The following is a 25,588-nucleotide window of genomic DNA, read 5'->3' as shown; positions in this document are numbered from 1 at the left end:
CTGAGGTACTTTCATACTCAAAAATTAAGGTTTTTTTCCCCCCAGCATTTAAAGTCCACCTTGTAATTAATGGAAATATATTCAAATAATATTTCAAGTTACTTTTACAGTATTACTATTCAAGTCATAGAACATAGAGTAGAATACCCAAACAACATTATTCAATAAATGTCAAAAAATAAGCTTCAGTTTTACTTGAGAGTAGCGCCAACATTCATTTATTGACTCAATTTTCTTTTCAATGGCAGAATTTGAAGAAGATTCAAGAAATGGACAAGGAGGCAAGTGATGAATCCAGCACAGATCTTGATGACTTAAAAAATGCTGACTGGGTAAGAAACAATGGAATAGTGATTCAGTATCATTACTAGTATTTTATATTTCTTCATAATGCTTACCTAAAGTTCTTTGTTTTATGTTACAATCAGCGTCTGGGATTTTTTACGTATGAATTAATAGTAACTCATGACAAGTTGGAAATAAATGGAGTCTCAACCTTTCTTTGCAGACACATGAAACAATACAAGTATCCAAGCATTACATTTTTTTCTTTAGACTGTTTTCATGGAGAACCTTTTGCAATTTAAAAAGACTGGACACTTAGACAGATATCATGCTGACTGCCTTTCAGACGGGCAGTCAGGCAGTAAGCAGAGTCTCCAACTGAGTTTCTCCAACGGTGAAAGAAAAACGTTACAGAAAAACTCTTAACAGAAACTAGCTTGGTTTATTTTCTAGTTACTATTCTTCCTAGTTCATAGAGGATTATTATGAGTTTCTTAGAAAGTACTTGATTTCAATCTCCCTATCTTCCATCCATCACCTTTTCTTCCTCCTCTTCAGCTATTCACTGCCCAGAAAATGAGAGGGAGGTGTTACTTACGTGGGGCTTTTACAGGCAGAGCAAGAGGAAGTTTAGTGCTGAGAAGATATTGCTAGACCTTAGGATTTGGAGTCTATTCCAAAACTTCTATTTGAAGGACAACTGCTGGGAAATTTTGCAAGAAAGTACTGGGCCTAAGGGAAACAAATTTTCGCATTCAATCGCTGTTTTAATTCACGTACTATTAGCTGTAAGTCTAGAACTTCCCTGACATGCTTGCAGTATACTTGAAATGGAAAAATGGTGTAGGAATTTCAGATGCTTTTTCTTTATTATCTTAGACATGAACATCACCTGAAGTGTGACTCTGCGCTCCTGATGAGTTGCAACAAAGTTTTGTTACATTCATGAGGGTTAAAAATAGGCTTATATAAAACAAAACAGGTTTTGGTTGATTTGTTAAAAATAAAATAGTACAGCTGTAGATATTTGGTGGTGTTCTGAAAGGGGAATGAACAACTTCGGTTTAATCAGAGTTGGTATTCAAGGATAAGGTATCAAATAAAATTCCTCTCTTTTCAGGCTCGTTTTTGGGTACAAGTGATGCGAGATTTACGGAATGGTGTTAAACTTAAGAAAGTTCAAGAGCGTCAGTATAACCCACTCCCAATAGAATATCAGCTCACACCCTATGAAATGCTGATGGATGATATTAGGTCCAAACGCTACACCTTAAGGAAAGTCATGGTAAGTCAGGAGAATCACTACAATCTGTCAAATCTGAAACGTTCTTTTTGGGTTTTATTTTCTTTTCTTCTCTTTTTTTCTGAGGACCTTGAAATTATGATTTCATGTAATGTTCGTGGGTTTTATATGGCATCTTGACATAGTACATTGAGGGGAAAAAAAGAAACCAACAAATGTTGTGTATTTTGTTTTCCATATGTCAGGCATTTAAAATTCTGAAAGACATACCTATATATCATATGCTTGAACAAATGACTTGTGTTCGTTTTATGATAACCTTAAGAGTCATATCAAAAGTCCTGTCACGCTTTCCACTGAGAGATTGTTTTAGGCTTTTCTTATTGGGGAGAACATTTATCTTGATTTACAACATAAATTTTGCAATTCCAGAATGGAAAGTGCTACTGTGTTGTTACATGAGTGAAACTGTGATGGGAAAGGAAAACCTACAGTGGTTGAAAACTTATATTACCTACTACCTATATTACAGTGGTTGAAAACTTACGTTAGTATGACCTGTTAGGAATTTTCAAGGAATACGCTATGTAAAAAATGTTAAATCTACAATTTGTAGAAGTTGAGCTTAATTGTTTTCAGCGTATCCTATCACTGCTTTCAAGTCAAGACAATATGCCAAATCAAGCTGGAGAGTGTTGATGGATCTCCTTCTCCTAGATACTCGTAAAGGTGCATGTAAAATTGACTTGAGGCATGCTTTTTGTCAGAACTCATTTGATATTTACTGGTGTCTCCCTGTTCTTTCTTTCCTTTTGGTGTATATTGTGTTCAACATTAAGATGTTCTTCCTGATAAGCTAGCAACTGATCTAAAGGGCTTCTTATCCCTAGTAGGACTTTTTAAACCCTTGTTAGAGACATGTGTTTGGTCAGTGTCAATATTTATACCTTGCACTTACTTATCTTTGCCTGGTTTTGGTTACAGTGGAAGTATTGTCTTAGAATATTCAGTGATCAAATGCATTTGAACAAAAGCAAATGTATTTGCTTTCCTGCCTAAACCTCACACAACCTTTGTTAGTGAGAAAGCCGTTGTTCCACCAGAAAAATTCAGAAATGGGTGTGTGGAGGGAGACAAGAGAGACAGAAAGCATGTAATTTATTCTATCAGAGATCATTAGCAAAAAGAATAAAAGAGGAAAAAATTGGAACAACTACATGGGGAGCAAAATGCCTTTTATATACGAGCTAAAAGTACTTTCCTAATCAAGATCTGGATTAGACTATCAGATTGTATTTGTTCTCTGTGGCAGATGTCGCTTAAATGTTGAATCAGTAGGGTAAAATGCATACCCAGGTAATGATGTTATGTCTTTCTACTAACAATTCAGAGAACTGTGCTGAGTGTTCCTACTACCCACTGCAAAAGAGGAACATTCTCCTGAGGATCTTGATTACTCTATGCGATCAGGATGGTAGTTTTGTTTGAATGGGAACCCCTAGGTCATCTAATTTTGCTTTTGTCAGACTAGCCTTTAATTCTTCTTCTACTGAGCAAGCTCCTGCCTCTTCAGAAGAGATTTTCTTCATTATATGGTAGGTCTTGGAGGCACAGCTGCTCCTGTGCTCATCCAGACTGTTGCTGTGTATGAAATGCCTGCAAGCATCTACTTTTGTGCTGCTATCTGGTCTACTAGGTAGATTGTCCAAAGTGACCTCTGGGCATAAATATGAATTTTGATTACTATCACCTGTGGGGCTGTCTGTGATGCAACTGCTGGTACAGCCTGACAACTGCTAATGATATTGTGTTAGAAAAATAAATTATTTCATATTAGAAACCTTAAATTCAGTAACTTGGATTCTGCTGCAGGGTTTGCTTGAAGAACATGCAAAGCATGCACAATGATAAGAGTCCAGCTTGACATGAAATGTGTGGAGCCTGAAGGATTCACATAGAATTACAAGTTCAATTAGACTGCATAAATACAGCATCTTCTAGCTGGCTGTCATGGGTCAAAGCTGATTGTATGTATTCCCATCAGAGAAAACTGTTGCAGTTGTTGAGAAGGACAAGAATCCTAAATCTGAATTTTAAGGCAACCTGGGAAAGATGGATTATGTTTCTTTCTTTCACTCAAAACAGATGTTTGGCAAAACTTTCCTTAAAAACATTTTTTGCTTTAAATTTATAGATACTATTTTTGGACTTGGTAGCTTGTGAAAATGCATTTGCTACTAATGGGAACAAGAGGTTAAACTTTTTAAGTAAATGGGATGCACCATGGAGTCTTTACTGTTCTTTTTATTAATATAATGCTATCTTACTAATACAAAGCAGAGCTGCCCCCCAGGTGGCTGGTGTGTGGGGCTGTCCCTCCCCAGGGGCAGGGCCCTGCACCCCCTTTGCTGAACTGCATTCGGTCCCCCCCGCCCAGCTCTCCAGCCTGCCCAGGCCTCGCTGAACGGCAGCGCAGCCGCTGGGGTACCAGCCACTCCTGCCAGGGCTGTGTCACTGCCAGCCTTGCTGAGGGCTCTGCCCCTTCACCCAGGGCGCTGGGGAGCCCGTTGGACAGGGCTGGGCCCAGCGCTGAGCCCTGGGGAACCCGCCAGCTACAGGCCTCCAGCTGGGCTCTGCGCTGCTGGTCACAGCCCCTGAGCTCTGCCATCAGCCAGCTCTCGATCCGCCTCACTGTCCCCTCATCCAGCCCGCACGGCCTGAGCTGACCTCCAGGGCTGTTATTGCTGCGGTCAAGGTGGGCAACGTCCACCGCTCTGCCCTCATCTACCCAGCCAGTCGTTCCATCATGGAAGGCCATCAGGTTGGTCAGGCATGATTTCCCCTTGGTGAGTCTGCTTTGACTGCTCCTGATGACCTTCTTTTCCTCCACATGCTTCAAGACGACGCTGGTCCATCATCTTCCCAGGGATGGAGGGGAGGATGACCAGTCGATAGTTTCCTGTGTTATAATACTTTAAATCCACAACAGAACTTTATCATGAGCTGTTCTGAAAACGATTGTAGCATGCACCCCCAGTCTCAGTGTCAATGCAATTTAATTTTAAATGAAAATTTCTTCATAGAACAAAACAATGTCAGTTTCATGTTGCCTATTATTTAGAGATAGCATTCTCCTACTTAATGCTTCACCTTTTATAGTAAGACAAAGAAATGGCTGAGGAATTTGAAAGTCAATGATAAGTGCTGTATTTTTTGTGAAAGTCATGTGCTATGTACTTGTTTGGGATAACCATTTTTAAAGCTGGGTCTTCAGCCAAAGTTTACTAACTACCATTTGCAGTTGGTTTTTTAACTGCAAATCCATATTTATATATTAAAATGTGATAGTAGCAGGTTGTGAGTAGATGATTACATGGTAATTCTTCTGTGCTTTAGCTGTTTAGGTCTCTCAAATTTCTGGCTGATTTTTGTAATCATTGGTTATGCTTTCCCCACACTGCCAGTTTAAATGCATACTGCTGTACAAAAGCTGGTTTACATGAAGACTTAAGATGGTCTTACAGTGTTTGGAGATACTTACTGAAATACGAGTTTGCAGTTGGGGCCAATCTGGTATGTAAAAGAAAAAAACAAAAAGATTATTTTATTGGTTGGGTTTTTCCCCTCTGCATGTATCATGGCTACATCTGTACAATATAGCTATAATTTAGACTTTAATGAAGAGCCATGAATTTTAATTAATTAAAAGTAAGAGATGCATGTGAAATTGCTCATTACAGAGCAAGTTTGAGTAAAGAAATACATCTACTGTGGACAGAGAGGATGAAGCTTCCTTTTGGTGTTTCATATCGGTATTTTGTTTGGGCACAGAGTACAAGAAGGTAGGTTCTGCCTTCTGACACTCCTGCTCGTGGCTTGTTGGCTGTGAAACATCCGCTTGCTTTGCCACCAGCTCCCCATGTATCCTGTGGAAAATCACTTAAGCAAATCTTACATTTTTCCTTTTCCAATCAAATAGGAATACTAATACTAATTATACCCTGGTGGCATTAAGTCAGGGTGTAGAGTGCCCTGAGGTGAAAGGCTCAGAGCCATGTATTATTTATTTCCTATTGTCATGCAGAGGGTTGTTCCTAAAGGCTGGAACAGGGATTATCAGTTTACAAAATGGCTGTTCTGATGGTAATAACTCTCAGCTTCAACTATCAGCTTTGACATCTGAAGAACAGTAACTCAGAGAAGAGAGACTTCTCATTTCATTAACAATGCTGTAAAGCAGGCTGGCCTCAAAAAATTGCTTAGTCTTTAAACAGAAGAAATCAATCACACTACTTTGGAATAATTTCTCCTCATCATAAAATGTCAAAATACCATTTAATATAAACCTTTTCAATTTTAATTTTTCTGCAGTATTTTTAGAAAGGTGATGCATATTGCTGAGTTTAGCAGCTTGGTGTTTTCTGCCAAGCTATATGAAATTCATTCTAAGAAAGCTAAGGGGATGGGGGAACAAATAGAATCTGGACCGTGTCTGCGATAAGACACCTCCAGAAAGAGTCCCTGAGAAAGCAATGAAATGTTCCCCAGGAGGGACTCTGCGTCTGCCTCCTTATCAGGGAAGGGATGAATCCTCTCCGGGAAGCTGTCGTTCTGCCTCAGCCTGGAAACAGGGCATGTCTGAGGTGTGCAGAGCTTATATGGAAGCTGCATGGCATTAGTGAAGTTCAGTTAGTGATCATATTCAGGTGACCTTATAAGCATTTGAACCCATTTTTCTGACAGCAGCATTCATTCTGGTTAGCAAAGTGTACATGTGATTTGACAAACCAGAGCTGTGTCTTTATATATATTTTCTGGCTACAGAGATTGTATGAATAGAGTCTTCCAAAGAAAAATAAGCCAACTGACCCTTAAAAAAAAAGAAAAAAGAAAAAGAAAAAAAAAAGAATAAAGAAAGTCCTGAAATTTGGGACACTTAGGGCCTAAGAAAGATAGTGTCATGGGATTTTCTGTCAAACCGGAGGACAGGGCTGATAGCCAGCTACCCTGTAGTAACAGAAGTACCAGAAGGATGTGTGGCATAGGATGCTCTCTCATTCCTGACAGTGTGGTTGGTCACTGTAGTGTATGAAGACTGAACCCGACAGGTGGAATTTTTAAGAAAATCCATACACTTATTCCCATTTACAATTTATAAATTCTTCATATGATAGGAAAACTTCTATTAGCTTCTTTTATATTCTGCACATATAGTGAATTGCTGGCTCTTTCCTGTGTTGTCTTGTATATAGTCTTATGTTTAAATGGGTTATCAAAGAAACATACTGTGTCTCTGGAGAAAACCAGACAAACAAGCAAACAATTCTCACCCAGCCCTTAGATATATAAAGAAATACATGATTTACAGCAAGGAAATGCACCTCCTGTACTCCCAACAGCATGCCAGGGCATTCTAGTGATTTACTTTCTAGACATATTGACAAACTGGTTTACACTTGAGTAATCTTTCGAGCACAGGTGGAGAGGTAGCTATGAAATCATGCTCAGGGCTTCCCTCTCCTGCTGGAATTTACTCATGAGACCTCTTCATGGTCAGAGCAGCAGAAACAGGTGGTAAAGACAAAAGAACAAAGGGAACCAAGTTTTCACCTAGTGCTACAAGCAAATCATTGGTGATTGCGCCAGGTCTAGCTTTGCTTTCACATCAGTGCTTGGGAGATGGTAAGGAGATCAAGAAAAAAGAGCATCCATGTTTTCTCAGAGGCTAAGAAGAGAGTATTAGAGACTGTGTAATGGTTGGCAGTGACCCACGATTCAAATAGTTGTTCTTAAAAATGCCATTGGCAAGTTTTCTTCCAAGCAAGATATAGTCTTCATCTGCATTCTCCCATAGACACGATTGCAGCCTTGACATTTGATTTAATCATTTCAAAATCCTAAGTATTGCTGATTAAAGCTGCTGCAGTTGTGGTTATTCTGCAGCTATCTGCAAAGCTGAAAAGCTGTTATCTACATTTTTGCTTGCCTGTGCTCTGCATATGGATTGTTGCTCTGCTCAGGACTGGTGAGTTTTATGTCAGGTGCAGGTGTCAGAACACTGCAAGCTCTCTGTCAAGGTTGTGAGTTTTCAAATTTATCTCATCGTCTGTGTGAATATGAATGCAAAACATGGAAATATATATTTCACTTTCTCCTTTCCAGGTCAACGGTGATATTCCACCTCGATTAAAAAAGAGTGCCCATGAAATAATCCTGGATTTCATCCGATCACGACCTCCATTAAATCCTGTATGTAATCCAGTGGGCTTCATTCCTAAGAAAAATAGGGCTTTTTAAAGCATGTTTGGGTCCAGGGAATATGTTAAATATTATGTTTTCTGACATGGGCTTTCAAAAATACCATCTTCTGAATATAGAATTCAGTCTCTTAAAAGAACAGTGTGTAATACCTTGTACCTACCAATTAATAGCTGTTAAGACCAGCAGCACTTTATCTCTGGGAAATCATGATGAACAGGGGAAAAATACAATCCTCTTTCAAATTTATATGAGTTTTACAATTGAGTGCAAGTAAAATCACATCACAACATTCCACACTTTTTTCTAAAAAAGTGTGAAAACTACTTTCAAGAAGTACTGTTTTATGTAAATATGATTATCTTTATATCTCGAGGCCTCAGCAAGAAAACTTAAACCAACCCCACCACGGCCACGCAGCCTTCATGAAAGGATCCTGGAGGAAATCAAGGCAGAGAGGAAGCTACGTCCAGTCTCACCTGATGAGATAAGGCGTAGCAGGCTGGGTAAGCACATTGCTAGTTCTTATGTGCAGCATCCACAGAAAACTTCCCACATAAGAAGCAAAAATATTAGTGGTGTCTGTGCAGATATCATGGAAGGTAAAATTATTCTCATCCCTTCAGAAAAAGAAAGAACCTATAGGCTTTGCTAGGGCTATGCAATCTTTGTGCTAAGTTATATTTAAAAATAAGATACTCTATGGCTCAGCTTGATTCCCTTCAAGTTTTTAATGTAAATATTAGATAAATTTAATGGCATTATATTGCTTGTTGCACGTGACAGTTAACGTTATATTTGCTTGGAATGGAATAGGTATTGCTTCTCCCCAGTGCAATATTCTTACGTGTCTGCAGATGTTCTTTACATGTCTTTTTAGTTCATTTTATTCTGTTTCCTGTTGTTAGCATCATCAACTTCCTTAATTTAGAATATGTTTTTATTTCTTTGCTGAATCTATTGCTTTTATTTTGAATCTAAGTGCTTCATTTTCTAAGTTATGGTACATGTGTTTGTATATATTTTCAGTGGGTATAATTCAGACTTGCACTGCAAAGCATTTCATTTCTGCAGTGTATATTCAACAACCCACTATGAAATTATACAAATATTATGCCTTCCAGTGATCACCAAGTTGCATTAGTTCAATGGTTCTGAAGACAAAAGCATGACAAATACAGTCTTACATTGTGACTTACATCTCTTTAAGAGCACGGTATTTATCTGTATCAGAAAAACCGAGCTAGCTGGATTTTTGAAGAGCAAAAGTGGCATCTTATGGCTGATAAGCATGAAATAATCCACATATATACTCCCTGTTGTGGCTTTCTGCAAAATATTTGTGCTTGCCACATGTGCTTGAAGGCACTGCTCCAGATTCAAGTGGGTTGTGACAACCCATTGTCTCTGGAGAAAAACAATTTCATCAGTCTTGCTTTGTTGCATTGTTTTGGAAGTGCTCAGTAGAGTTTGGTGAATGCTTGGGTGCATTTTTAAAAGCATGGTGCTTTGAATATTGTTTCTTTCGGCCTTCCAGTTTCTGGTTTGGATTCAGTTTATGCTTGCTGTATCAATTAATGTTTCTAATAGGCCTAGACATTTTTCCAAATGCAGGATGCTTGTAAAAACATGGAATGATTCCTTACTTTTCTTTCAAGCATTCAGTTTCAGTATTTTAAATGTTCTTCATCTGGGAACTATCATGTCCTCTCAGGGCTTCAAATCTGATCTAAGAGACCTTTAAAATTTCTGATATAAATGACATTAAACCCATTTAGTAAACAGTTTCCAAAACCAAGGTTAAATTTTGGAGTATTGCTGGTTAGGACTTCCCGGGCTGATTTCAGGGCACAGCCTCTAATGAGGGATACCTGTCTTCCACCAATTCTGTGTTTTTGTTAAAGAATTAAATTTTTGAGTTTCAGAACTGTGGTAAATCTCCTTCAGTCCAGTGAATTGTTTAGATTAAATGTCATATTACTGGAAGTGTAAAAGAGGATGCATGCAAGTTTTATTTCCCAAGTGTTTGTTTGCTGCTGGCATGAAGATGAAAAAAGAGCAAAGGCCTTGAAGGTAGTTTTTTCTTATGTTGAAATATGAGGTTTTGTTCTTCCTCACATTGAAATGATTGTTATTTCCAAAGTTCCTTTTAGAATAAAGTGTGTTTGTGCAAAATTGGGAGTGGAGTAATGCTAGTGACATTCAATATGTTACAAATAGATCTGTTGTATAGTTTAAATGACCACTGAATGTAATCTAGTGTAACAACATGTAAGGTAATGAGGTTTAAGGATTATAAATCTAATTAGAAACACCATGTGGGACACATGCACCATCTGGACAGAAATATTTGTTGCTATTAAAAAGAAAAAGAAAAAAAGAGCATTAGAGTGAAATATTTGGGAGTATAAGGTACATTGAAAATGTCCCAGAGTTATTCTTTGTTGCTCAGTTTATATCAGTCAAGAGTATAACTACACTTGACTACTGGGGTGAGGGGGGCTGTACTCTTGCTGTTCCTCCTCTGCAATGTGGGTGGACCTATGGCACTTGTTCACCAGCAGCCACAGGCTTTGTCCCTCTGCTCTGTACAACACATGCGTACAGGTAAGATCTTTACCCTGAGCTGCCACCAAGAAGAGCCAGCCTGTGGCTGGCCACTCTCAATCTAAAACTTTGGGGTTTTTGGTAGCTTTTTCACAGAGGGAGAGGTTTGAGTCAAGGAACTGGAGTGAGCTTTCAAATGACCTCATTAAATTATTGATGTAAGCTACGGAGACAAACACAGCCTTGAGGTACATGTCCCATTAAAAGCATGGATTTGTGACTCAAGCAAGTTGAGCTAATGGAGCTTGGAAAAAACTTTGTTTTGTGTACATGTTTTATCAACCTTCAGTTAGAATTCAGCATTGGCTGGTAAATACCCTTATGCTTTAAAATGTATTTGCCTTTATGCTGAGTTTGGACAGGGATTTAGATACTCTTTCTGTAGCCGTTTTCTGTGGCTGATGTTGTCTGGTTAATGAACTGCAGGAAACTCCCAAATCTGTCTCTGAGTGAGCATTCTACTGTGTTCACCACGTAGATTTATTCTCATGAGCGAAAGTTGTCCCAGCACAACCTTTTTTTAAACATCTTTTAATGCAGTGGTATGTATGGGTGACAGGCCTTTCATACCAACTTGCATGATTATCACCTGTCAAGTAAGACAGATAAGCTGCTACCAGTTTTGACGTGTTCTTATACATTCTTGTTGCTGGGCTTGGCCTGCTTACGGGATTAGTGCACTAAAATTTTGTTTTCAGTTGAAAAATATTTTGAGTGTCCGCTCCCTGAATTACATTGTTTAATTGGTAATATAGGTAGGTCTTCCAGAAATAAAGAACATATGACCACTTTCTTGTCTAGGAATGAAATGGTTAGAGGCCCAGAAAAAAGAGGATAATATTATGGATAGATTTGAAAGGCTAAGTCCACCTAAGGTTTGCAAAAAGAACAAGAATCAGCACAAACCACACTGCGTTTGGCCTTTTCGATCCTCTTCAAGGAAACTACTGCTCAAGCTTAGCTTGAGTGTCTCTCTTTATTAGTTTAATTATAATCATTGGAGATTATGCTTTAAAAAAGTTAGAAATATCTTTATTTCAGGTCACTGAAACTTGTGTGAAATGTGGCTTTGTACTTTTGAGATTTTTTTTCAGCCCTCCCCCCCCCCCCCCCCCCCCCCCCGCTATTCCCTTTCTCTCTTTCATGGCATTTTAATTGAAAATATTCTGTTTTTAAGGTACTTGGCTCTTGTTTTGGTATTTGATTTATTGAATTCCAAAAATCTCATTCTACAACTATACAAATATATTTGTAATTGCTCTGTTTGCAAGTCCTGTTTACGCTACTGTAGTTTTCAGACTTTGAGCTTTACTACAGTAAAGCAATAGTATGTCTGACACATTTTGGATTTAGGCAACAGAATCCAAAATGTCTCAAATGGAGTAAATCTTTTGGTTTCATTACCCCTCTGCTTTTCTAATAGTTGAATCATTTTCTTTTTGTTGTTTTTGTTTCTTTTTTACAGCAATGCGGCCACTTAGCATGTCACACAGTTTTGACTTGTCAGGTAAAAGTTGCAACAATACCTGACGTGGTTATTGTGCTTATTGTGAATTTTGTTCCATCTGTTTGTTGAATTCCCATTTAAGAAAGAAACTTGAAGGGATTCTTCCAAGATATGGTCAGTTAAAATAAAAATTAAGATAAATTACTTATTAATACCTACATTTCCCTTGCCCCAAAAGGATGCCTCGATATAGGAAACAACTGTGTTTCACTTGAAATAGAGTGCTGGAATTCTGTTTAAATAAATAATCAAAATAAGGTGGCCCAGAGCTATTCCAAACTCTGAAAAAGATTGCAGAATACAGTGTCACCTTCAAGACCGATTTACTTACTTATTAATATGACCTTTGTGTCTTTACACTCACTTCTTGACTAGACCATCTTTTGTAGTACTTCATTTCTCACGAGGATCCAAAACCTAGTTTTGAACTTGTCTGCCTTTCTAGATGTAATGAAATATACCTATGAATACTAATCTAGAAAGGAACTCAGTTCTACTGAGTGTCTTTACGGTCAATGCTTTGTGAGTCATGAAATCAAAGACATTCACTCAGAAGAGGCTAAACCTTCCTTCTTTACTGGTTAGCAAAAGAAGTTGCTAAGGTTTGCTGGTAATAGCTGATACAGCGGATTTGATAACTGACCCTTCATCAACCAGCTAATACAAAATCTAAACTTTCATCTTGGTGGGCCATTAATTAGGACGTTACAGCACTGAACGTTAGTAACTGAACGTGTTCTACTTCAGAGACAGCAATGTCAAGAGAGAGTGTGTGCCTACTAGCCAGAAAATAAATTAATTCCTCCCTCATTGTACACTAACTTTCCAGGATTCTCAGGCCCAAAGACTCCGTCATTGAGGTTGGAAATACTCTACATTAGCCTTAAAGGTTTGTCTGCTGAGGAGAGCTCTTATGCTAGCTGTTACCTAAGTTCCCCGAGGTGACTTCCAAGAAAACAGTCTCCAAATAAATCTATGCTCTCATTTTGTGAAGAAGCAGCAGGAGCTGTACCTTCCCCCCTTCTTTCCACTTGCACAGGAACATCTCATCCAGAACTTCTGCAGAGTTTTCATCCTCTGTGTTTCTCTATGTACCCATTAACCTCACGTGGTTATTTTCCCCATAGTAAGGCATAATCTGAGTGAAATGCTAGCATATTGTGAAGTAGAAAGACCGTATAGAACTTCTTCCATTACCATAATATAAAAAAATGCAGTAGTTTTTATAATACGGGAGCAGAGTTCACAAGTGACCTGTCTGTGAACATGGCTTCATGTTTTGGCTGAGCCAAGTAAACAGCTTGCCACTGTCAAGAGGCAAGGAGGGGCTCTCACTGCTGCCTCTCCTCCCCCAAGCTCCCGTGTAAGTCCCCCTTCTCCTTTGTGCCAGTCCTGCTCATTTATTCCCCAGATGATCTGGTTAAACTCATGTCACCCAGAAAAAAATACTTACATTTTTTTATTCAGGTTTGTTTTCTGCTTTTTTAGTGATTTAAACCTACTTACTATCTGATCAGATGATCAGAGAGCTGGCTGAGGGCCTGTGATCATCATGGGTGGATGGGGTAAAGGAAAAGGCTCTCTCCATCAGACGCGGTGGCAAGCTGTTAATCAAGCTCAAACCTTTTTGTGACACCTTATACATATGATGTATTGTACAGCTACTACAGCTGTCTGGTGGGATTCAAATTATATATGTATGTGGTATCATGTTTTACTCCACTGAAAGCTGAAGAGGGTCCCCAGGGGTTCAGATAACACCACAAACAGGCAAACTTCAGTTTTCAAAAAGTATTGCTACTTTCAGATATGCCAAAAGTTCCTTCAGTTTTAAGACTATAAAACTGAATGTGCCAGTGACCAACAAAAGGAGAGGTTCAGATCTGTCCTACATGTGTCTGCTTCTTCTTTTGCCTTTTATTTCTAAGAATCCTGAGACATCCTCATTTGTTAAAATCCAAACAGTATTTTGTAAAAGCTCCCTTCATAATCCATTGTTTCATCACCATGTTTTTATTTTAAAGAAATGGTTTCATAGCAATCTATATTGTACTTGGATTTGCTCTTTTTTGACTGACCTCTGAAGAACTCTTCCTGTTTTCTTTATCCATCTTCCAAATGTGATTGTTTTTATTTTTTCAAGTCATGTGGTTCTCAGCAAGTAGTATCATATGGCATGACTGAGTGATCTGATAAGTTGTCTTCAGAAGTAAATTCAGGATGATTAAAACATTCCAGTTAGGTGGATGTGAGACACCAAATGAGCAGTACAAATGAATTAGATGGGTTGGAATGTCGACAGTAAGCAGATAAGCAGTACTTCTGAATGTTGTTGCTTTGCGTGCTTTTCATTTTTCCATTATTTTGGAGGCAGGGAACTATACTGTGCTTTTATCACTGTTTCCACATACTTGCTTTTTCACTGCTTTCATTACTCTCTGCTTGATGGAATTGCTGTCACAAAAAAAACCACAAACCAGCTGAAAAACAGAAGCGTTTCCTGCTAAGTGCTAAAGAGTGGGGGCAGGCATATATTATGCTTGCTATCTGCGACTGAGAAGATGCAGACCAGTTCTGAGAAGACTTTTGCTGGCACCAAGCTGGTGTAGTTGATATGTCACTCTGGCTTGGCTCCTCATATCTGCCTGCTGTTACCCTGAAGAGAAGAGGAGGGGGGTGCCTGGGACCTCCTTCTACACTGCTGTTCTTACCGGTAGAATAGAAGGAGCAAGCAGTAGCCACCTGTAATGAGTAATCTGAGAGGTACTCCGATACCAACAAGGGACAAGGCAGGCAATTGCCCACTTCCTCAAATAGAAAAGCAGTTTAAAAGCAGCTTAATTTCGATGCACTGTGTTGAATGCAGGTCAAAAGATCTGTCATTCCCACTCAACACTCAAGCTCTTACCTCAAAGCTGTATGCATGGCTGCTTTGAAGTTGTTACTACAGAAACAGTTTGTACATTTGGGGAGCAGGGACCAGGGGTGTTGGGTGCAAGGAGAGAAGAAAAAGGAAAGTGAAACATTTAAACCCAAACTTTGCGGGGATTATTCCTGTTGTTCCCAACCCCTGTGAGGTGATGTGTATCTGTTGCCTTTACATGATCTGTGCCTCAGACCAGTGTGAGGAAAGAACTCCACCAGGTCCTGGTAATCTCTTGATTTAGGTAACGCAATAATAAATGTGATGTAAACACCAGCAAAACACCGGTGGTTTGCTGTGCTGATTTATTAGTTCTCAGGTTTGGCTTCAACATCTAAGTCCATTGAAAGGAACAGTATATCTCTGTTATCCTTATTCATTATGTAATCTTTCCCAGTGTATTATCATCACCATAACTACCAAAAAGTAAATCAATATTAACTCTGCAAATCGATTTTAGCCTTCTTTTAAACTCAGTCTAAAAATGATAAGGTTGAGGAGTACATTTGCTGTATAGAACAAAATTCGGGTTTCTGTTATTTTGTAAGGAGAGCTGGTTAGGAGGCAGACAGCATATGGTTACATGACTGCTGTGGTTTGCACATAATCCTACATGTAAATAAAGGCTCATTTCATCTTATCCTAGGGTGGGTTTCTTTTCTCTCCCCCTTCTTAAGGCTAGTCAGGGAAGACCAACACAAAGATCAAGTAATCAAAACAAGACATTCATTTGCCTGTTGTAATGATAGCTTAGAAGCTCAAAAGAAACCAAACATACTCATCCAGTTTGCAGGTAGTGTTCATTGTACTTGCTGCATGAAAACATGGGAGAAATGACACTCTCCTAGTGTGTCTGACTAATAAAATCTTAATCCCAGACTGTTGCTCACGCAAGCCTTTTTTTAATACCATTTGAATCATCTTCAAAACATTTAGATGTTCTATGAAACTAGAGATTGTAAACCACTATCTATTTAAAAAAATAGATTTAGGGTTTTGTTTCAAAGAATTGTCCATTAATTTCTTCTGCCATGCATTTTCATAAGCAGTAGTGTATTGGTTATTTCTGACTCATTTATTGTGATTAATTTTATTTATGATGATGTACAATTATTTGCACCCAGTACTGTTGCTGTTGTCTGAGTACATCACTAAAATAGCTTAAACAAGGTAGTAATTTTTTGGTCTGTATCTGCTAACAAATTCTGCTTTTAATTTTGGAACAAGTTATTTTTTTTTTGAAATCTTTTTGCTGAAACTGTACAATTTCATTATGCTTTCCTTAAATTATGGTAATCCATTTATTCATATGTATCCAGTACTGTTAAGTGCGGTAATGATAAACTGAACTTGAGCACTGTTGACAAAACAGATTTTATAAATGGGATGATTTCTTACTTTACTTTTTTGGGGGGCTTTATTCTTTAGTGCTTGCAAGTTGTAAAAACTCCCTATTTATTTTTTTTTCCTTTAGAGGAAAGAGTGTTGATAAATGACTTTTCCTACTGAGGAGTCCTTCAAAACAAATACTAGGTTGGATTGTCTTCTTGATTCACCTAATACTTCTCAGGTATTTCGAGAAGACTTATAAACCAACATAAGAACAACTCAACAATATGTATGAACAAGTCATACATGTGTGAATTTAAATAACAGTTTAGTCTTTGTAGATGGTGATTTACTACATCGGTTACCTCCAAAATGGGTCAGAAATTTCCATTCTGGGGCCTAAAGAAATATGGCCTAAATTCTTAGAAAACAAAACAAAAAAGCCCCAAAACAAACAAAACCAACAATAACAAACACAACCACCACTACCCCAAATAACACAAAAACAAAATAACAAAGCAAACAAACAAAACCAGGACAAAACAACAACAAAGCAACCTAACAACAGGAAACAATGTATGATGTACCCTGGATATCTGTTCCATCACCTCCCATAGTGCTAGGGGATGTCTTGTGGATGTTCCCTTCTCTGTCCTTTCCCCAGACTTATCAGGTGTTTTTTTATTTTGGAAGGAAGGCAATACTGTTGGCCATCCCATCATTTATTCTCCCAGCAAGTCCAGCAGTGCTTACAGGCCATTCTTCACCCTCCCTAGCATCAGGCAGGGGAGTCACCACTCAGGAAGTTTTTGGGAGAAGGGACACCACCTTTGGCTGTTGTGTTGGTGGTGCTGGAACTGCTTCATTGCGCAGTCTGTTCAGGAACCACCCTGTGCAATCAGAAGACAAATCAAAGGTTTTTCTGTTGCTCATTCGGGAAGCCCTGAGCTTCTTCAATCAACTGCATGCCAGCTAATTATGAGGTCTCAAGAAGTGGTATTGGCAGCAGGGAGGTGAGGCAGCTCGGGTTTTGTTTTCCTGCTGTTGCTTTCTGGGATTGTCTTGAGCAGCTGTTAGAGCAGGAATGCATTTGATGTGGAGGACGCCCATGCTGTACTCACAGAAATCTAGGAGGGGAAAAAAACCATGACCTATAAGCCATAGTGCTAGTCAGGACACCCATTAGCAAAGCCTTTGAAGATAGGAACTAAGGGTTAGAGAGTCTTTGATTGCAACTCTTTGTAGGGAGGACCTGAAGGCAGTAACACTGTAGTGCACAGATTCATAGGCTTGGAATGTCACCATGACTTTAACAGTCCAAATAATCACCTTTTCTTACGCTCCCAGTTAAAGGCATGATTTATAGAGGAACTATAATACATCCCCTCTACTTTCTAGCTCAGTTTCCAGCATTTAACAATAACCTAATTCTTTAAAATATATATTGATTTAACTTATTCCTTTTCTTAATTCCTTTTCAATAGCTGCTCCAGTGAGAATGTTGTAAAACACACCTACAACTGCAACTGGGGCTTTGTCTAGACTGTGTAGTTTTGGTAGTGCAGGAACAGCCTTTATCGGTGCAAATTTGTTGTAGCAGCTGTGACTCTGTCTGTTTATACCAGGGCAACTATGTAAGTAACTCCAAATGATGTGTGAGTGCTTACATTGTTGGCACCAGGAATATCAGGGTGATATCATTTCTCTGTCATAGTCCTCCTGATAACCTAAGGTACAAGTCATTTGACCTTCTGTGCCTCTTTTCACCACATATAAAAATGGGAATAATAACTCGTTGTTACCCTAGCCTTAAAATACCTGGAGGTACTTTGTTATTACAAGACTGGGGAAGGAGTCCTGTAATTACATGGGTAGAAAACCACATTTGTAGAAAGGCCAGATGCTTAGGCGTACATGCAAATGGGAGATTAAAAGCTTCTCTTCCTTTTCCCTCTGACATAATTTTCTTCAACTGGGATACTGCACTTTGTACTTTTACAGGGATAAAACTGATTTATCAGACCAAACTCTAAGCTCTCCTAAAATATCAAAGCCTAGGTCATTATCTTAATGTCTAAGCTAAGCTGGGCTAAGCACAGCAGACCCAATGCTTACATTATCCGAGATGCATCTTCATTGCACACTGGCAGAAATCCCAAATAATTTGCTCAGTGGAGTTACATCCTTGTAAAACTCAGGTAGATGAAAATAGAGCTTGAGCCTCATGTTTGTGCAATTACGTGAAGATTTGACATCACAGATGTATTTTTAATACAAATGACCTTGCAAGCCTAAGAACCGTGCATGTTTTTGATGAACACTAGTTGTTTAGCTCATTTTCATTACTTTTCCTTTACACTGCACAATGAAGTGTAATTCTGTCCTCACTGGAAAAACTAGGTGTACTCCTGCTAAACCTCCTAATTTCTGTGTGGTGTTGTCTTCAGATTCACTGGCAACCCACTTGTCCAGATATGGTTGTGCATTCTTCTGATACTTGTGATATAGTTAATTATAGACTATGAGTTGAAGAAATAATATTTTCAGGTTTAATACAGGATTTTTTAAAAAAAGTTGATTGATGTTGGTCTGAGGCTGGTTTTTAGTATTCTGCACTGTTGCTTTTTCCACTGCTTTCATTCTTTCATATCGCTTCTGTACCACAAACCATTGCCTGTACTTCTCTGAGCAATGTATTCCTAAAGTAAATTAATTGCACACGTATAACTACCACAATATTTTTTTTTCCTTTTGTGTGTATTTCCTTGACAGTAAGATTTGAGAAGGCAAAATAAAAACTAGGTCCAAACACCAATTGTTCTGTTTCTTTTGCTAGATGTATCTACACCAGAGGCTGGAAGAAAATTAGTGGATGCCTCTGTAGTGAACGGTGGCCTGGCACCACAAGGAAAGCAGAATGGGGCCACACAAGTGACAGTACAACGCAAGAGACTCCTTAAGGCTCCCACGCTGGCTGAACTCGACAGCTCAGATTCAGAGGTAAAAATTCAGCACACAACTTGCTTGTCTGTTTGTCAGAATTGTGTCTTAGTTCTTAATTTGCTGATCAGCTGAGAAGTGACTTTGCAGATTATCATCTGAATTTTCCATGACTGCCTTTTCAGCCCACAGAACTTTCAAAATATTAGATCATACCTCAAAAAGGAGAATATACTTTTAAAAGGTTAAATGCCAGTTTTGGCCTTAAACCCACTATTTACTTATTTTTCTAAATGCCCAGTATCTGTCCACTATGTGTATGTAGCAATTAGGCTTTTGGGAATGCAGACAAATGTGTTGCACCCTTCTGGCACCCATGCAGGAGCTGTCACTAAAGGACTCAGATGTGAAGCCAGCCTCACTGTACCAGCTGTTAAATAAAGAGCATCAGCTGTGCCAGAGTATGGTGCAAATGTCAGTGCATGCATTCGCTATATAGGCTTGGGAAGTAACACCCAGCAAATGTTTCACAGATAGGGACAAGCAAATGCCACTTAGATGGGGAAACAACTTTGAATCCCAAATGGGGAGTTAAAAGATTAAAAAAAAACAAACCCAAAAACAAACAAACCATAAAAAAGAGAAAAGCTTAAAAGAGCTCCCCAGCTTAAAAGCTGCATCCTCAAGAAGTAGCACCAATACATCCTTAAGAATGAGCTCTGTCTTTTGGACCAGTAGTATTATTGAGTTTGGACCTTCCCGAAAGTTAATCTGTCTGGAAAGCACATGCAGGCAGGGTTTATTCACAGAGGCTAATTTTAGCCTGAGGAAAGCAGTCTTCCCTGACTCTTTCTCTCTAGTAAATAGGGAAGGAGGGGTTTCTTGACAGGGTGCTTACAAAGACATCTAAGCTGAAAGATAGGAAGCTGGGGAGAAATACATGTGGGGAGAAATTTATCTCTCTGCATACTTTCTTGATCTGTGAAAGATTGGCTCTCTTTATATTAGGGGTTATCCTGTGGGTGACTTGTGTGGGTGCATAATTCGGTGCATCTATTCTGAATGCAGAAGAGATTTGCATTCTGAAATCTCTCAGCAGTCTTTAAAATTACAATAGAGTCTATGTGAGGTTTTGTTAATATGGATGAAGCTGGGAAGGGTGCAGGAATATTAAGACCTGTCAATGACAGTTGGATCTTGAACTTACAGCTTCCCAGCTTATAGCTCTCTGCATCCCGAAGCTAATGCAGCATTATATTTCACATGGAAAAATAAGCAGAAGTCAGTAAAAGAAAATTCTGTAAAGGGAAACGTGAAGTGATTCGTGTAGGAGGGAAAAACAAGATGTCCGACTGTGACTATTGATTAGGGAGCGCTCTGTAGGCAAGCAATTCATATAGTATAAGCTCTGGAACATACAGCAAAAGATAAATTAAAAATAAAACAGCCATACTGAGCTATCACAGAGAACAGATGCTGCACTGGTTTGAGTCAACAGAAGTAGCTGGTGAAGCAATTAAGACGATTAAGATGCTCGATGGTGAAATTTTCTGAGCTGACGAAAGGAGTGGGACATAGAACATTTGAAGTAAGTGAAGATCGCTCTGTCAGTGTTTTATTTCTTTCCTTTTACTTTGTACGTAACACACAGAGGAGAGTATGTGTTGTCATCCTGATCGCCTATAAATGACTCGGCCACCCCTTTGCCTGCAATTTGAATTTGGCTTAACATATTTAGAGTTACTCCCTGGGTGTTAAGTTTTGACAGTGTTATGCCCTAAATTACAAGCTGCAAATACCTGCAGTGCTGAGCTCCAAACGAGCTATGAGGCAGATGCATTTTCTTCCCCCTGCATCCCCTTTGTTCTTCTCTCAGCTGTGTTGCGATGCAGCCTGTGCCCCAACATTAGGGGTGGAAGGCCTGATACAGCCCTGTGCCCATTTGCTGGCAAAGTTGAATATTGTACAAACCAGTCCTGCTTTCTGTCCTTGGTTTTTTCTGCATCTCCATTAGAATCACAGTTTCAAAGGGGAAGCAGGAAGTGCCATTTTACTTTGTGTGGGTAAGAGAAGTAGCAAACTAACTGATTTTTGCTGCAGATACAAAAATGGTATCTTCCTAATGAAGCTACAGCTATCTGGACAAAAATCATGTTACTAATATATTCAGATGTTTTAAGGTGATGCCTTTAAATTTGCAGCTTTCTCAGTACATGTACAATTCTAATTGTTTAGTCTGCTGTGGAAAAGTGCAGATTTTGGGTTGATCCAACCTCAAATGTAAAATGTCAGATAGTCTACTATTCATAAAAATGAGCAGCAGAGTGCCATGGTTATGTTTTTTTAATTGACAGCTTGCTTCATTCTTTGTCTTAGCTTGTTAGCATCTTTGGCAATGGAAGAGTTATCTTCCACTCTTCTACAAAGTGTGAAGTTCAGTAGTTCCCTTTGTACAGGGGTTATTCTTCTTCACAAAATTTAAATGTTTAACACTAGACTTGTGAACATTGTTGCACCCCTTAGAAGGGGTATCAATGTATCCATTGTCTTGCAAGTTCTCCAGTGGTCTCTTGAGGCAAACATGCAACATGAAAAGCAGTGATATGCAAAGCTATCTTACCTAGCTCTGTAGCTATACTGTACTGGTTTCTGTAAAAAAAACAGCTGATGTTAAATGTGCTGCTCAAACTTCCCTAGAAGCTTCCTGTCGCAACCGGTTTGCGGGGTCACACTTGGTACGTTAAAGTGAATGTGTTGTTTTGGGATCTAAGCTGGTTTGAGTCCCTTTGCAGAATGCTATGTTGTGGCATATACGTGGGAACAGTGTACATCACGGTGTCCTCGCATACAGTGCGTACCCTTGGGCTAAGTATAAAGACGGAGCTCCTGATGGGAGTTTGTAGAGGCCTCTCTCCTGTGATGCATGGTGCTCATTGAGATGATCCTGCCAGCTTTTCTCTTCCGACTTGCTGTTACAAAAGACAGCAATCTTTCAGCCAGTGGAGGTTTTTCTGCTTATGATTTATGTAACTAAGGAAATCTGAGAGAGAAGGTCAACCACTTGCTGGATTTTAGAGCAGGTCACTTGTTTGATCTGTTAATCTTAACAACTTAAATGATGTAAGTCTCCTTGGTTAAAAGCATTCACATTAGAGCTAAAGAGCATTCACACTCAGTCCTTCAACTCTGCTCCTTTGGGAGGCTCCTGTGATGACATGCATCTTGCTGGTATCTGGTGGCTGAAGACAGAGGTTTTAGGTGAAAGCAAAGGATTTAATAATTGGGGTGGCATAATGCTTTAGATAGCTGAAAGGTATTAGTCAAAGCCTGTTTCACTTTCATTCTTCTTGCAGGAATTGCTCTTGGCTGTTCTGATGAAACATGCTTATATAATGAATGAGATTTCTTTTAAATACAGAAGAAAGGAGAAAGGCACCATGGTTAGGGATTAGAGAACAGGACAGTGAAGATCAGATTAATTTCTCTTTACTTTGATCATGTGTATGAGTGGCTGTCATTCCTTTGAAGACCAGAGGAATCCAAGTGTTGATTCCTTGCTAGCGTGAGATGTACAGTTGAGTTAACATATCTCCTTTAGCTGCAAATCCTTAAAAGTCCTTTAATACAATGAGGAAGATCAACAAGTTGCAGTGGATTCATGCACCTCTCTTCTGATCTTGTTCTTTCATGCAGTAGTTAAATAGAGTGAATTCCAACCATGTACCATTTATTCCAATTTCTAAAAAAATGAGCATTGAAAATTCTATTTACTCAGTCCTGTGTAGAGTCAATGTTTTTCTCAGGACTTCTCCTAGGGCTTTCAGTGATTGAATGATGCAAAATACCTTTGATATTTGTTGTTTCTGCGTACTAAGAAGGAGTAAGAGAAGAAAAAACAATCCTTGAGGAATTCTGTCTTTTCCTCTTGCCACACAGGAGGAATCAGTACACAAATCAGCAAGTAGCAGCAGCATCTCCCCCTCACAAGTGGAAGACCCCTTTCAAGAAGGCACCAGCAGCAGAAAGAGTGAGTTTTGATGAGAGAGCCCAGTGGGTACTTTTACACACTTCTGTTGTCTTCTGGTCTATGAACTTTGTCTGAAACTTCTCTAGAAAGCTTAAGCTGGGTGTTGTTAATGGAATAAATCACTGAAGTTGAACACTAGAACCTGCTGAATAGGTCAAATGTGATTAATTATTGGAAGGCGTTAGCCTCCACCGTATGTGGATATATTTGTGAAACAGAAGATTTCAATACTTGAAGCTGATGTGGAACTGTAGAGGGTCACAAGTGAATGGGGGCTGGTTTAGTTATGCTCATCTCATAAAATAATTTGTTGCTGCAGAAACACATTTTGGCCTAAGACCAATTTAAGTGTTTTTTTGCATCTCTGTCACCGTGGCAGTGAATGTACTTGTTTGAAAGATGTGTAGCAATCACTGGTATTTTTCAGAAGTACTTCCTGGGAAGAGGCGAGGATCTCTTATTTTTCAGGCACAGTTTTGTTTTTTTTTTGCAGACTTTACTGTGTAGCAATAATTTTCATTTGTTTCAAGGTGTTTCAGTTTCACTGGAAAGGTTTTGTAATGAAATTGTTATCTGTGCATGTATTTTCTATGCACGATGGTAAAATAAATAGAATAAGCAGTACCCTGAAACACTGAATTTATATACAATGGTAACTGCTAGTAGCAACCCTATATTTGCTAGTTTTATGAGTATTCCTGTTTTCTCAGTTTGGAAGATGTGATGAATGTGATACGTGTCTGGAAGGTGCTCTGAGTATGGATGTGTAACTTCAGCCACCCATAGTGGGAATTCTACCAAGTCAGTGGCTGGTTTAAGTACTGAGCAATGTTGTCCAACAGTCTGTCTTACAAGAACTAACTTTTTTACACTGGTTGAATCTTTAGTGCCTCCAAAGTTCTTGCCCATATCATCTACACCACAGCCCGAGAGACGGCAGCCACCTCAGAGACGACACTCCATTGAAAAGGAAACACCAACCAATGTGAGACAATTCCTACCACCTTCAAAACACAGCTCCAGATCACTTGTAAGTGGAGTGGGTGGTAGGAGAGACAAAAAGAAGCATGCTAAGAGTATAATGAAAATTAAAACTTGGCTTCAGTGTGATTAGAACTTGACCCAAAGAAAACTCCTCAGTTCAGAAACAGCTCTTGGCTACTAAAGACATTTTGAAATCAAGATTTGAACTTTGTCTCTCTAGGATATTTATTCAAAATCCCAGGTACAGGTGCCTCAGAAAACATTTGCACTTTGATTAGGACTCTGGGTAAAGCCACGTGTCTTGATTTTATTTCAGAATGTTACCAAAACAGATGAACTTCACCTTACTGATTTTTCCATTTGAATAGAGACAATTCCAAAGCAATGGATCTATTTTGGGATTTGGGGGATTTTTTTAGTTGTTGGAAGTATTTTAGTTAATGGCTGAATGAATGGAGTGTTTTCTTCCCACCTTAAGAACTTTTGTAGTAATGTTGATACATATGAAAGCTCTTTCAGTAATCCAAATCAAGGTTTGTATGTGTTACTTGGATGAAGTTACTGAGGCAAAAACCTGTATTACTGCTTGAAAAGAAAGTACAGTACATTTGATCAATTAGCTTTAATTGAGAGCTGTTTTCCAACAGAGTACAAACAGCAAAGGGTATGAAATCCTGGTTCATTTATGCTGACATACTGATTAGTGGTTTGTAACTTCATGCAGGATGTGTTCCTAGTCTCTTTTCCTACCAGCAGGGTTTTGAAGTATGCCCCATGAAGTGCTGGTGGACAGAGAAATCAATAAACACATCCTAGTTTTGAAAGAAAGGGAATATTCACTTGCCCAATCCTGTAGTGCGGTGGTATTAATGGGCTTTGAAGCGTGTTTTTGATGGCCCAAGAGATGGTGGCTGGGTTCCAAACCTATTAGATGATAAAGTTGAACAGTAACAAGAAAATAATCTCCAAATATTCCAAGCTTCTTCCTCTTCTTTTCAGAGGGTCTGCTGGATTTTGTTTATTACATCCTTCCAAATAGAAAGTAGTTTCTCACTCCGGGCGAAGGTCAGGTAGTAGCGTCTTGATAAATGCACAACACAGGTAGACTTCTTCTGCCAAAGTGGACCTGGAGCACAACATGTTGCAGCAGAACCAAGCCGGAGGGTTACTTCAGCATGCATTTGAAGACACTGTCCTATAAAATGGATTGCCCTGTTGTTGCCTGCTGCGCTCACTATATGTGGAAGCACAAGCTTTATTTTCTGATAGGCCCCGAGTCATTCACAGACATATTGTTTAAAGGGAGGAGGGGAGAAAGCATTATACTGAGACATTTGCTCCATCACTTTTTTAGTGTATCTAAATATGTTACATCATAACATTGATCTCATACATATTTGCGGGGATGATGCAACTTAAACATCTCATGTATGAGGCTGTTACTTTAAATAGGTTAACCAGTTTCTTAATAGGACCTTTTTGACC

The 25,588-nt window shown here is 39.0% G+C and overlaps 1 protein-coding gene across 1 annotated transcript in view; it reads left to right on the top strand.

The window, feature by feature from the left end:
* SPIRE1 (spire type actin nucleation factor 1) overlaps positions 1-25,588 on the top strand; it is a 133,996-nt gene that overhangs the window by 99,792 nt on the left and 8,616 nt on the right. Inside the window, 7 exon segments of the mRNA XM_037379579.1 lie at positions 249-332; positions 1,406-1,570; positions 7,691-7,777; positions 8,163-8,292; positions 18,989-19,152; positions 23,029-23,119; positions 24,007-24,149. Coding sequence (XP_037235476.1) covers positions 249-332; positions 1,406-1,570; positions 7,691-7,777; positions 8,163-8,292; positions 18,989-19,152; positions 23,029-23,119; positions 24,007-24,149 — 864 coding nt within the window.

Source organism: Falco rusticolus, chromosome 3, assembly GCF_015220075.1.
Source record: "Falco rusticolus isolate bFalRus1 chromosome 3, bFalRus1.pri, whole genome shotgun sequence".
Taxonomy (NCBI): domain Eukaryota; kingdom Metazoa; phylum Chordata; class Aves; order Falconiformes; family Falconidae; genus Falco; species Falco rusticolus.
Note: the sequence above shows the minus strand (reverse complement) of the source record. Positions and strands in the feature narration are given on the sequence as shown.